The sequence below is a fragment of the Phacochoerus africanus genome, chromosome 7, assembly GCF_016906955.1.
Source record: "Phacochoerus africanus isolate WHEZ1 chromosome 7, ROS_Pafr_v1, whole genome shotgun sequence".
Classification (NCBI taxonomy): domain Eukaryota; kingdom Metazoa; phylum Chordata; class Mammalia; order Artiodactyla; family Suidae; genus Phacochoerus; species Phacochoerus africanus.
Genome location: NC_062550.1, coordinates 24,299,187 through 24,314,129, shown reverse-complemented (window position 1 = coordinate 24,314,129; position 14,943 = coordinate 24,299,187). Strand labels below are relative to the sequence as shown.

Below are 14,943 nucleotides of genomic sequence, written 5' to 3'. Positions count from 1 at the left end.
TTTTAAAATCTCCTCTGCTGGTTTAAGAAATGTATAATATAATGGTCCGATAAATTGTTCACCAGATTTTACTGAATTCTGAAAATGTATCTAAGCCAGGACAGAAAAACTTATATCTTATAGATTGCAGTGAGGCAAATTGATAGGACTAATAATCACTTTTGTATAAAAACACTTATCAAACGTGTTATACTTTCTTTTAAAAGTTTGATCATATGTGTAAAAAAATTAGGTAGACACTATAAGATATTCTAATGTTCAGTCTCCATATTTTCTAATGATTTTTCTGAAAATGAAACATTTTAAAGTTTGTCTTTTTAGAGAGTTACTTTCCATTAATTTTTTTCAAGGTCTATAATGTCATTCCTGCCTACAAAGATAATTAATAACTTGCTGAAAGGGTCAGAGCCATCAAAATTAAAAGTTATATACTAGTAAACAAATAATATTCTTTTGAGAATTAAATCATGACCTTTCATTTTTTAGAGGACATTCTCACAACCAAAGTTCATTGAGCTAAGTTATAAATTGACAGAAAATGAAAAAATCGATGAGATGAGAAATGAAAAATATACCTGCAATTGCATAATCCCATGTGGTAGTAATTTGACTGACTGTTCAAACCCAAATATTCTGTTGCTTTCATTTGAGAGTCCATGTGTGATGCTTTACTTTTGGAGTGTTTCATGGATTTCACAGCTTGTTTCTGCCTTTGCTTTTCTTGTGTGATAACAAGTTTACATAGTATGTAGGTGGAGGTGGGCAGAATGCTCCTGGCTGTATAGAGTGAGATGAAACATACTGAAGAATAGGTCCAATCGAAAGTATATTCCTGATATTGAGAAGGCCGTAACAGGAAGGTGACAGTCCCAGTGGCTGGTGGCAGGTGCTACATCCAGAAGACAAGCAGGGTATTGAGGAGCTCCTGCAACGTGTGATCCATGAAAGCCTTGGTGACATGGTGGCAAAGCTCTGTGGGCGGTCGCAAGAAGTCAATTCATGTTAAATCTGAAAGACTGAGACTAAGGTAGGATTGCAAAGTTTTTTCTTAAGAAACAGGGCTTCTGGTCCTAACTTGTTATTTGGGAGGGAAGTTAGAATTCCTGAAAATGGGAGAGAGTAGCAACCAAATGAACCCCTGTCCTTAGTCTCTAACTGCCTGCGAAGCAGAATCAGGAACTAAACTTGCCTGGAATGTGTGTGAGACTCCCCAAAAAACTACATCGGTGAAAGAAAAAGGAAGAGAAGAAAGTGGGGTAAGGGCAATAGTTACTTCAGTGAAACAGGCAAATAGAGGTGATAGAGTTAGGTTGTTTTGTTTTGTTTTTTTCAGCTGCACCCACAGCATATGGAAGTTCTGGGGCCATTGATCGAATCTGAGCTGCCCCTGCGACCTATGCTGCAGTTGCAGCCATGCGGGATTCTTCTTAACTCACTCGCCAATATTGAACCTGCACCACCACAGAGACAACTCTGGATGCTGAACCCCCTGCACCACAGCAGGAACTCCAAAGTCATATATTTCGGTGGTTAGTGAAGTGGAGCTTTTAGTTCATGAGCAGAGAGCTCAAACCCTTCTGAATGAGAATCAAGAAATAACAGCTATGGAAAAGAGGTGAGCTGCATGGCCTATGAGTAGAAATTCAGGAGAAAGAAAATCCTTGGGATGTAAAGAACTATCCCGAATTGCACAGTCTAAGGCCAGGCATTTAGTGTCTCTGGTTTCCCCCAAATTTTATAAAAATAGCAATGACCTAACCTTAGATGCAAGGAAAACCTGATAATGCAATATCTTACTTGGTTATCAGTACCTTTTGAAAGAGAGATGGTTATGGTTCTAAATCTCATTTTACTTTCTTTACTTTCTACTGTGAAGGCTAGGCTTTCTAACTATTATCTCCAAAACAAACAGATTTGTTTTATCTGTCCTTTCCTCAAAATAGTCACGGGGGATTCTTACAGTGAAACAGCATTAAAATGCCTCTGGAGAGAGTGCTTATTAGTTCACTCTAAATTTAGTTGAATAATTCTGATTGGGTATCCTTGGGAAATATTTTTTTTAAAGTATTAAGTAGAGAGGTGTATAATGCAAGGAACAACCAACCAGTAAAGAAACAGCAGTCTTTGAAATTTTGGATTTCATATTGTCAATATTATTTTATTTTTACTTGAAATAAATGTCTGCCGTGGCAGTGTATTTCAACTAATGTAAACTGGATAAAAAGCAGAAAATAGCAAGAGGAGGATTTCCCATTGTGGCTCATTGTGTTGAGAACCCACCACAGTGTCTGTGCAGATCCAGGTTCAATCCCTGGCCTGACTCAGTAGGTTGAAGTTACGATGTTGCCATAAGCTGTGGTATAGGTTGCAAATGCAGCTTAGATCTGGTGTTGGCTGTGGCTGTGGTGTAGGCTGGCAGTCACAGCTCTGATCTGACCCTTAGCCTGGGAACTTCCATATGCCACAGGTGTTGTCCTAAAAAAGAAAAAAGGAAAAAATAATAGCAAGAGGAAGTACCTATCATCAGCAGATAGGCACATTCTCAAGATACAGCAAAAATTGAGAGACTGACATACACACATAAAACTCATGAAATTGATTATCTTAAAAACTTCCTTAAATATTGCTTCCTTCACAGAGTTTGAGGCAAGCAAAATTTGTCTGCTGTTTTTATTATAATTGTTATTTTTTTCCTACTCTCGACGTGATTTATCACTGCCGATGGGTGGGAGCAGAGGTACTGTTAGGATTCTCCACCATAAAGTTACTTTCCCCCTTCACCCTCCACTTTCTACACCATATTCTTCAGAAGGAAATCATTCTGTGCAGCTCACACTAAAGGGGTGGGAATTAAGCTCTTCTCTATTGAAGGTGGAATATCTATATAAATTATTTGGGATTCCTTTCCATGGGTAATTTGTATATTCTTCCCCATTTATTAATTTATTCACTTATTGATTTATTTCATTTGGATTCATGGATGTTTGTTTTATACTTTCAGTTATACCCAATGCTGTTTTACTTTGTTGCTAAATTTTTTCAGCTTTGGGCCCTGGAAGCTCTTTCAGTTGGCTATTGTTTCCTTTGACAAGAGCCATTACAGTGCTTTAAAAAAAATAAAATAAAAAAGACATTTCTTTTCTGGAACTATGAGATGCTTTAGGATTGTCTTGTCTATTCCTTACCACATCTGTCTAATCTGACATTTCTCCACTGATACCTGGTTCCTTTTATTGGAGAATGGTATTAGGAACCAAGATCTCAGTTCTGGGTGTGTTCATTACTGTGGTTTCACTGCTTCTTGGTCCTATAAGAGGATAGAACCAGGAAATATATGTCAGCCTACTAACCTGTGCATAAATATGTGTATGCAAATATTACTCTGTGTTACTTTCTGAATCTATAATAAGCTAAAAATGGGTCCATACTGATATGATACTTCATTACTACATAGATTGTAGTAGCTTTTTCTTCTTTCTTCTTTATAACCTCCCACCGCAAAACTGAGAATTCCGGCTTAATCATCTACCACCCATTTACTTGTTTAATACCTACATACATACATAGCATTGTCAGAATTATAGATCTATACCATGATGGGAAACCACTTTATTAACTAGAATATAGTACTTAAATATGCTTTTTTTTTTTGTCTTAGAAATTTCACTCATTTCTTAAGTTTCGTTAGGCCAGTAATGTTCAGTCCTATCACCTTTAGTAAGATTATTGCATACATTGAAAATAATGTTATTTTTTCAGGGGGGTCATTTTCTACATTTCATTCCATGATCCCTTAACCACTTAAATTATTTTCAAACATTTTGATAAATTAAAATTTACTCTTTGTAATGCAGTGATCTATGAATTTTGACAAATGCATAATACTATGAATTCACCATTTGAATTATATACAGAATAGGCTCTTTGCCTGGAGTCCTCATTCACCTCACCTATGTAAGCTTCGCTTTCTCTCAACAATCCTTGGAAACCATCGATCTTTTTGCATTTTGTATAGCTTTGCTTTTTCTAGAAGATCATATATCTGAAGTCATATAGTATGTTACCTTTTCAAATGCTTCGTTCAGTTATAAATATTGATATGAGTCATCCATTGAGTCATCCAAAGAGTCTTTTCATTGTTTGATAGCTCATTTCTTTCTCTCAGTGAATGTATCAATGGACCACAATTTGTTCATCCATTCATCTATATAGGAGCAGCTGGATACTTTTAGTTTTTCGTGATTATCAATAAAGCTTCTGTGAAATATTTGCATGCAATTTTTGTGGACATGAGTTTTCAAATCACTTGAGTAAACATCAGGGGCTGCAATTTCTGGATCATACAGAAGACTATACTTAGATTTTAAGTGCAAAATGTCTTCCAAAGTGATTATATCATTTTGTTTTACCATTGTCAATAAATGAGAGTATCAGAGTTCCTGTTGCTCTGCATTATCTCTAGCAAGTGGTGTGTCAGTGTTTTACAAATGAGTGTAAATGAGCATGTGCATAGTTGTAGCTCACTGTTTTAATTTGTGGTCACCTAATGACAATGATGCTGAACATATTTTCACATACTTATTTTCCTCCTATATTTCAACCTTTGGGGAGGTGTCTGTGGAATCATCTTCTCACTTTTTATTTAGGTTGTTGATTTTTTTATCATTGAATTTTAAGAGGCTTTTTTGGGTAAATTTTGCATAAACAGCCCTCTATCAAATATGTATTTACCAGTATTTTCCCCCAGTCTATGGCTTGTCCTCACAATGTTGACAGTGCCTATTGCAGCCAGAAACTTTAAATTTTAATGAGGACAAGCTTAACCATTATTTCTTTCACAGGTGATATCTTTATTGTTATATATAAACATCATTGTCATATCCAAAGTCCTCTCTATATTTTTGATGAGGTATCCAGATATTTTTTTCAAGGCTGTACCTGCAGCATATGGAAGTTCCTAGGCTAAGGGTTGAATCAGAGCTGCAGCTGAGGCCTATAGCACAGCCATGGAAACACTGGATCCCAGCTGCATCTGTGACCTATGCCACAGCTTTTGGCAAAGCTGAATCCTTAACCCACTGAGTGAGGCCAAGGATTGAACCTGCATCCTCAGAGAGAAACGTTCAGTCCTTAACCTGCTGAGCTACAATGGAAAGTCCTGTTCAGATCTTTTGCTCATGTTTATTTGGGATATTTGTTTCTTATTGCTAACTGAGTTTTTCTATATTTGGATAAAGGTCCTTAATGAGATATGTATTTACAAATATATTCTTCCAGCATATTCCTTATCTTTTATTCTCCAAATGGTGTATTTTGTGAAGCAGAAGTTTATCTTTTTTAATTTAAAAAAGTCCAAGTTATTATTTTATTCTTCCATGGATTCTGCATTTGATGTTACATTTTATAGTTAGGTCTGTGATCCATTTTGAGTATATTTTTGTGAAAGATCTGTGTTTAGGATCATTTTTTTATATGTCCAATTCTACCAGTACCATTTGTGAGAAAGATTAACTTTTTTTCAATTAAATTGCCTTTGCTTCTTTGTAAAAGGTTCTACTGACTATGTGTGTGTTGTTCCGTGTCTAGAATATCACCCTCTATTCCTTAATTTACCTTTATTGTAAGTGTTGAAATAGTTTAGTATGAATTTTCCACTTTGGTTCCTCCTCTTCTGTACTGTGTTGACTATTCCAGGCTATTCTGGGTGTTTTGCATTCCCACGTAAACTTTAGAATCAGTCTGTTGATGTCTGCAACGTAGCTTGCTGCTATGTTGGTTGGGATTCTGTGCAATTGCAAAACACGTTGAGAATTGTCTCTTACCCATATTAAGTCTTTCAATCCATTTACTTATGTCGTCTTTGATTTTTTCAGCAGTGTTTTATAGTGTTTTGCATATAGGTTTTATATGTGCTTCATTTGATTTCTGCATTAATTATTTCACTTTTTCATTATTGTAAATAGTATTACTTTGTTTCAAATTCTGAATTTCTTTATTGCCGATGCTTAAGCAGATAAATGTCTTTTAATGATTTTTTATATTAACCTGTACCCCTCAGTATTGCTATTGCCACGTATTAATTCTAGGGGGTTTTGCCTTTTGTTTTCTTTCTTTCTCTGTCAGTTTTTCAGGATTTTGTGCATAGACAGTTTTCTTTCTTTCAAATCTGTACACAATTTCTTTTCTTGCTTTATTTGATTAATTAGGCTTCCTGTTTGATGTTGAATAGGAGTGGTAAGAGGAAATTCTTGCCATGTTCCCAAACTTAGGGATAAAGCTCCACATTTATCAACATTAAGTATGACGTGAGCCATATGTTTTTTATCCTATCCCTAGGTGTCCTTTTAAAGTTGAGGACATTCTCCTCATTCCTAGTTTACTGAAACTTCTTATGATCAGTTAGTTTTGTTGTCTAAGTGCTCTTTCTAGATCACTTGATATAAGCATGTAACTTGTTTTCTTTGGCTTGTTGATGTGAGGAACTACTATGACTGATTTTCAAATGTTGAGCCAGACTTGGATATTTGGGATAAATACTATTTGTTCTTGGTGTTTAGTTCAGTTTATACACTGTTAGATATGATTTGCTAATATTTGGTTTAGAAAGTTTTCCTTCATGTTCATGAGAGATATTCGCCAGTAGTTTCTTCTTGTAATGACTTCATGTGGTTTTGGTATTAGAGTAATGCTGGTCTTGTAGAATAAGTTAGGAAGTGTTCCCTCTGCTTTATTTTTTATTTTACTATATTTTATTTTATATAATTATTATTTTTTTTGGCCACACCTGTAGCATATGGCAGTTCTGGGCTAGGGGTTGAATTGGAACTGCAGCTTCCAGCCTATGCCACAGCCACAGAACAACTGGATCCGAGCTGCATCTGTGACCTATGTTGCAGCTTCCTGTAGTGCTGGATCCTTAAGCCACTGAGCGAGGCCAGGGATTGAACCTGCATCCTCACAGATACTATGCTCTTAACCTGCCAAACCTCAATGGCAACTCCGTCTGCTTTTGTTTTCCGAAAAAGATTGTAGAGAATTGATGTCTTCTTTATGTTTGGTAGAATTCACCAGTGAGGACGTCTGAACCTGGGGCTTTCTTCTTGGAATGTTGCTAACTATCAATGTGATTTCTTTAACTCAGATAAACCCATTCGGATGATCTTTTTTCCTTGTGTGAATTTGTTGCTTGTAATTTTCAAAAAATTGGCCTCATTTAAAGGTTTCAAGATTTGAACATAAAGTCATTTTTTTCTTTTTCTTTTTCTTTTTTTTTTTTCATTTTTGGCCACCCTTGGGATATGGAGTTACCAGGCCGGGGACCAGATCCCAGGTGGAGTCATGACCTAAGCCACAGCTGTGGCAGTGCCAGGTCATTAACCCACTGTTCCAGACTGGGAATCGAGTCTGTGACCCAGTCCCAAGATGCCACCCATCCCACTGTGCCACAGTGGCAACTCCCCTTTCTCTTCTTAAAGACTGTTTTTAATGAGCCCTTTTAGGTTCACAGCAATACTGAGAGGAAGATTCAGAGATTTATCCTATGTCTCCTGTGCCTACACATGCATAGACTCCTCCATTATCAATATGCTCCATAGTATCAGTATGTACCAGAGTAGTACATGTGTCACAACTGATGAACCTGCAACAACATGTAAACTACCTAAAGTCCTTATTGTTCATTCTTGGTGTTACAGAGTCTATGGTTTAGACAAATGTAAAGTGACATGTATCCATCGTTATACTGTCACACAGAATATTTTCAATACCCTAAAAATATTCTGTACTCCACCTATTCATCCCTCTCCCCAACCTCAATTCCTCACAACCACTGATCTTTTTACCATCCCCATAGTTTTACTTTCTCTAGAATGTCATGTAGTTGGAATCTTAAAGTATGTGGCATTTTCAGATTGGCTTCTTTCACTAAGGAATGTGCACTTAATATTCCTCCATGCTGTCCCACGGTTTGATAGCTCATCTCTTTTAGCACTATATAATATTCCATTGTCTAGGTGTATCACATTTTATTTATCCATTGACCTACTGAAGAATATCTTGGTAGCTTTCCAAATTTCGTCAATTATGAATAAAGCTGTTACAAACATTTACCTGGAAGTTTTATGTGTAGACATAAGTTTTCAGCTCCTTTGGGTAAATGCTAAAGACAGGATTACTTGATCATATATAAGAAACTGCCAAATTTTCTTCCAAAGTGGCTGTCCCATTTTGGTTTCCCTCCCTCCCGCAGTGAATAAAAATTACCTTTGCTCCAGATTCTCACCAGCATTTGGTATTGTCATTGTTCAGGATTTTGCCCAATTTTAAAAAGAGTTCACATACTATTTTGTTTCCCCCAGTTTTACAATTGACAAATAAAATTGTAACTTCTTAAGTGTACATATGACTATTTGATAAACATATGCATTGTGAAGTGGTTATTAAAGTCAATTCGGTTAACTTATTTATCCCACACATAATTATTTTTTTCATGTGATTTGAGAAGACCTAAGATCCACTCTCTTAGCAAATTTCACGAATGCAATACAGTTTTTTAAGTACATCCATCATATTGTCATTAGCTCCTCTGAACTTATTCTATTCATTTTATAACAGAAAGTTATAGCATCTCCATGTTTCCCCACCCCTACACCCTGGGCACCCACAATGCTACTCTCTTTTACTTTGACTTTGAGTTATTTATTTATTTATTTACTTTTTAGATTCCACACATGAGCAGCACCATACAGTATTCATCTTTTTCTAGCTTATTTCCATTCGCTTCATGGCCTCCGGTTTCAGTTTCATCTGTTATTACAAATGGTAAGACCCTTGCCTCTTTATAGCTGAATAGTATTCCAGCACACACACACACACACGCACACACATCACATCGCATTTTCTTTATCTGTTTATCTGTTGATGGACACTTAGCTTGCTCCATGCCTTGGGCTTTGTGAGTAATAGTGTTGAAATGAAATGAGAGTGCAGATCATCTTTTCAAGATACTGACTTTTTTTTCAGATATATTTCCAGAGGTGGGACTGCTGGATCGTATAGTAGTTCTATTTTCAAATTTGTTTTATTATTTATTTATTTATTTATTTTTTGTCTTTTTGCCTTTTCTTAGGTCACTCCCAAGGCATATGGAGGTTCCCAGGCTAGGGGTCGAATCGGAGCTGTAGTCACCGGCCTACACCACAGCTCATGGCAACGCCGGATCGTTAACCCACTGAGCAAGACCAGGGACCGAACCCGCAACCTCATGGTTCCTAGTCGGATTCGTTAACCACTGTACCACGACTGGAAGTCCTATTTTCAAATTTTAAAGGTGGTCTTCATACTGTTTCCATAGCGCTCTACCAGTTACGTTCCACCAGCGGAATACAAGGGTTCCCTTTTTTTCACATCCTCACAAACACTTGTTATCTTTAGTCTTTTTGATAATATCCATTCTAACAGGTGTGAGGTGATGTCTCATTGTGGTTTTGACTTGCATTTCTCTGATGATTAGTGATTTTGAGCACTTTTAATACACCTGGTGGCCACTGTGTGTCTTCTTCGAAAGAATGTCTGTTTAGGCCCTTTGTCTCATAGTAAACTTTTCTGCCATTTAATATGCATGGGATTAGTAGTGATGGCTTCTTTTCCCTTTCTTATTTCATTAATATTTGTCTTCTCCCCCACCTTTTGTTTAGCTTGGCTAGACATTCATCAGTTTACATGATTTTTTCTCTTGTTTTTATTGTTTTAATTTCATTCATTTTTATTCTATTTTTAATTTATCTTCTTTTGTCTTAAATTGCTCTTCTTTCTGTAGCTTCTAAGAATATATAGTTTGTCTGCAGTTAATATTGCTACTCTAGCTTTCTTTTGATTAGTGTTAACATAATGTATCTTTTTCGATTTCTTTGCTTTTAACATAGCTAAATCTTTATATAATTTGGAGATCCTGTCCCCTCAAAGTCTTTGCAAATACCATATGACCAAAGAAACATATGACCATATGGCTGGTTGTGGGGTACAGGAGCTATAGGAAACTCAAGGCTGATGTTACTTACCTGACATAGAGTAAGATAATAAGATGGTTTGGAGGATTAAATAAGATTAATACATATACAGTGATCAAACAATTCTTAATGCTTTTGGCATTGTTAACATTCAGTGCACGGAAATTTTTGTGATTAATGTTAAATAGGAAGTTTGGATTAGGCCCTCATATTTTAGCCTAAGATTTTCTTGGTTATTGCTATCAAACTAAAAAGAAAACTTTTTGAAATGCTATTGCATGAATAACTTTCCCTTATAGAGTTATGAAATTGGCTACATAATATTGTTCTGATGATGTGCCCAGATTATGTGATTTATTTGCTGAATCTGGCGTCCATAATGGACACCAATTTTGATGAGTTTGTAGAAGACTTTTTCATTGGTGAGAGATAATTTTCTTTTTTACTCAGTATTTTATCTTGTTTTATTTATGCCATATGGAAGTTTCCAGGCCAGGGATCAAGCCCGCACTGCAGCAGCAACCCAGGCTGCCTCAGTGACAATACTGGATACTTAAGCTGCTATGACACAAGAGACCTCCTTGGTATTTTAAAGAAATCAGAAGCAGCAACATAAGAAATCAAGCAGTTCTAGAGAAAGGTCTTTACTCCCTGATAACCTCTTCTCTGCTTCTCATTTCTGCCCATTAATTTTGAGATGCATATGCCATTTATACCAAGTCATTCATATTAATTTAAAGTACTCTTTTTTTTGGGCCCCTCAACAGGTGACCATAATGACTTTCTTAAATGTGCAGAGAGGCCGCATGAGATTCTGTCTTACGGAAGAATAAGTTCACCCCCAAGTATGACTAAGAGCTAGGTTTCGAAGAGATAAATTGATGTATCTCAATCCATTCCACAACATTGCTCACCTGATATCATAATATCGTTCAAAACGCTTGCACATGGTTTTAGTTTTTGTTACTGCCTCATTAACTATAGGAAGTAGGCTTGGGCACATTCTTTCCAATAATCAAACACTACCTCCCAGGATCATGCTCTTAGATAAGAGTGAGGGAGGTAGACCCTTTTGTGAAAGAGACAGTGGAAAGACAGAGACAGTATTGTAGATTTGCTAATAAAGGAAAACAGAAGCGTAAATACTTTCTATGGCATCATTTCCAAGATACTCTCTAGACTCTCAATTTCTCACACCATTCTAGATTCTGTCATTTTGCCCATGTCTGTTTGCAACACCATTTTTGTATTATTTGAGAGAGTATGGATATAAATATGAATATTAAGTGATCGCTTGATTTGCCTTCATAAACCATGGTCTTCCTTTTCTAATATAGCTGGCATAAAGAGGGAAATCTTTAGTCAAATAATCTATTTTTTTAAAAACAAAGCATTACCAAAGGAAAAAGATAAATTAAACCTCCTCTGTTGCACAAAAACTGCTCTTATATTCTAAGAAAACTAATACAAAAATTGATACATGGGAGTTCCCGTGGTGGCGCAGTGGTTAACGAATCCAACTAGGAACCATGAGGTTGCGGGTTTGGTCCCTGCCCTTGCTCAGTGGGTTAACGATCCGGCGTTGCCGTGAGCTGTGGTGTAGGTTGCAGACGCGGCTCGGATTCCGTGTTGCTGTGGCTCTGGCGTAGGCCGGTGGCTACAGCTCCGATTCAACCCCTAGCCTGGGAACCTCCATATGCCGCGGGATCGGCCCAAGAAATAGCAACAACAACAACAACAACAACAAAAATTGATACAGTCTCATTTCAAGTAATAATTATCACAGCACATTTTATCTTAAATTTCTATTACATTTTCAACACCTTTTGATTATATGTTATTGACAAGTTAAGGATGTATTTCAATAATGCTTTAAACTTCATGACATGTTTTCTTGGTGCCGCAGAAGAAGAAATTTTAGAGTTATTAATTAAGGTACATATTTTTATTTAGTATGAAATAAATTTTATTTTTGCACATGGTTTTAGTAAGCATCTTATAACACACTGTTTTTGCATGAACCTATAATTTACCTTGCTTTGAAATGAGAAACAATGGAGATTGCTGACATCTACACTTCTGTTACAAAGTAAACATTGATCTTCTCTATATAACTTTAAATGGTTAAGACCTTGTTTTAGGCTAGTAAGAGGCATTGATGATATATAACTACATCTAACTGAAAGAGCGAAATGAAGTGTTGAAAGAATTTATGCAGAGAAAGAGTTTTTCATTTCGCTTTGTTTCCAGAGGTGCTTTAACAAAAATTCATTGGTTTGAAGAAAAGGCCCTTCTCTGGACCATGTTCCTGAAGGCTTGCTTCACTTGCTGATTTCGTAGAGTGTATATAAAAGGATTCAAAAGAGGGGCCACTGAGGTATTGAGCACAGCCACTCCTTTGCTTAAAGTCACCCTTTCCCTTGCCGAAGGCTTAATGTACATGAAGATGCAGCTGCCATAAGAGAGGGAGACAACGATCATGTGGGAGGAGCATGTGGAAAAGGCTTTTTTCCTTTGACTTGTGGAAGGAAGTCTCAGAATCGTCCGGACGATATATGTGTAGGAGAGAATAACTAGTGTTAGCGTGACCATGAGTGTGACCACAGCTAAGAAAAATGCCATGAGTTCTAGAAGGCGAGTGCTGGAGCAGGACAGCTGCAGAATTGGAGAAGAATCACAGATGAAATGATCAATTATATTGGAGGCACAGAACTCCAACTGCAGCAGCAGGATGATTGGTGGAAAGATGATCAGGAATCCTGCAAGCCATGAGCTGAAGACAAGAAGTGCACAGACTCTGCTGCTCATGATGATGGTATAATGGAGAGGTTTGCAGATGGCCACGTAGCGGTCATAGGACATGGCGGCCAGGAGGTAAAATTCTGTCACCCCCAAGAAGATGAAGAAAAACAGCTGAGCCACACAACCATCATAAGAAATGGTTCTGTCCCCCGTCACGAGAGTGACAAGGAATCTGGGAATGCAGACAGACGTGAAGGATATTTCTAGGAATGCGAAGTTTCGAAGGAAGAAGTACATTGGCGTCTGCAGATGGGGATCTGAAAGGGTGAGGGCGATGATGGTCAGGTTCCCGGTCACACTCAGCATGTAGGTAACAAGCAGGAATGTGAAGAGTACAGCCTGCCACTGTGGATCATCCGTCAATCCAAGAAGAATAAACTCTGTTAGTTCAGTGTAATTTCTCATTATTTTCCTTCTTTGTTTTAGCTGTAAAACAGATGAAGGTGTAAGAAAGTATAACACCGGCAAAGACACACGTACACACATACACACATGATCATGCACACATGAATACACACTGAAAAATATTGCTGCCTGGGCTTTTAGAGAAAAATGATTTTGTAGTACCCAGAAACAAAATACTTAAAATAACTTTGTAATTCTTATGCCATATATTAATTCACTATCCTACATTTCCTTCATTGCATTCTCACACGTTTCAGTGTAAATCTCTGTGTGCTAAATATTTCAATATAGTCCTGAAAACAAGGGAAAAAAGAGGTTGAAATCTCTGAGATTGAAACCTCAAATAAGACTCTGAGAGCTTACCTCCAGCACACCACAATACTCTTGAAGATATTTTTTGTTGCTTTCTTCTTCATACACATTTTTAATTTGTTGATTTCGTATAAGTATTTCTTTCTCTTTACCCATTTGAACTCTTATGGAGTCAACTCAGGTGTCCATCTGGTCGATTAACGTGTCCCTGACAATAGTACACAGAGAGAGGTTTTTAATGAGTGGGGGGTAGGGTCCCTTCTAATTCCAGTGTCTGCACTGCAAGACATTCTAGTTTTAAACAGTAATCTGTTATAATGGTGTCTTTAAGGTTGTAAATATATCACTCTTGAATATATTTTTATTAACTTTATCTACTGTATGTCTACTCTATGATATATATAAATATAATTTTTACATAATGTATATAAAGTAGTAGTTTTACTTAAGTCCTAATTTTACTTATACAACTGTCAAGCATTCCTGCTTATTTCCAAAAATCATTTTGGCACTTCTCCACAATGGTGCCTATTCTTTTCTTGATGGATGATGAAAGGCAATAGTTAATATTCAAAGTAAATTTTGAAAGGCAAAGACCCTTCCTTCCTTCCTCCTTCTTTCCTTCTTTCCTTCCTTCTTCTTTCTTTGTTTCTTTTTTTCTAATATAACTCTTGGTATTACACAGGATTTGCTTAACTGTTTGCTCCACTAAGCATCATAAAAGGAAGTTATCAAAGTGTGAAACTATATGAAAGCTCCTTACATGCATCTTGCTAAGTGGAAGAAACCAATATATAAAGACTACATAATGTATGGTGTCAACAATATGATTCTTTCTAAAGACATAGTTTAGTGTAAGACAGTAAAATTTTTTGATGGATTCAGGGGTTTGCAAAGGATGGGCTATGAATATCTTCAGTCTAGTGGATTTTTGGGACAATGAAAATAATCTGTGGAAAAGTATAATATTGGATCCATGACATTTTATGATTGTACAAAACCATAAATTGCTCATTCCTAAAAGCAAACTAAGTTAAAATATGGACTTTAAATGTTTAAGTGTCAGTGATTCATTACTGGTAACAAAGGCACCACTGTGATGGTGGATGACGATAATGAGGGAGGCTATGCTTCTGCAGGAGAAAGAGGTTTGTGGGAAATCTCTGTATCTTACTCTCAGGTTTGCCCTGAATCGAAACCTTCTATAAAAAAATCTTTAAAATCTTTTTAACATATTGGTATTAGTGTATGCACAATTGATAAGATATTTTAAAGGATTCAGTGGATCAAATAATATTTGAAAATGGGAAACAAGTCATTATTTTCCCTTAAAGTGTTAAATGTGCTGGGAGTTCCCATCGTGGCGCAGTGGTTAACAAATCCATCTAGGAACCATGAGGTTGTGGGTTCGATCCCT

The 14,943-nt window shown here is 36.6% G+C and overlaps 1 protein-coding gene across 1 annotated transcript; it reads right to left on the bottom strand.

Annotated features, from left to right (window-relative positions):
- Positions 1 to 12,216: 12,216 nt before the first annotated feature.
- Positions 12,217 to 13,216, bottom strand: LOC125131727 (olfactory receptor 6C75). Its single transcript, XM_047788498.1, has one exon. It carries the CDS (start codon positions 13,212 to 13,214, stop codon positions 12,276 to 12,278), a length of 939 nt encoding a protein of 312 aa, XP_047644454.1. The 5' UTR covers positions 13,215 to 13,216; the 3' UTR covers positions 12,217 to 12,275.
- Positions 13,217 to 14,943: the final 1,727 nt, after the last annotated feature.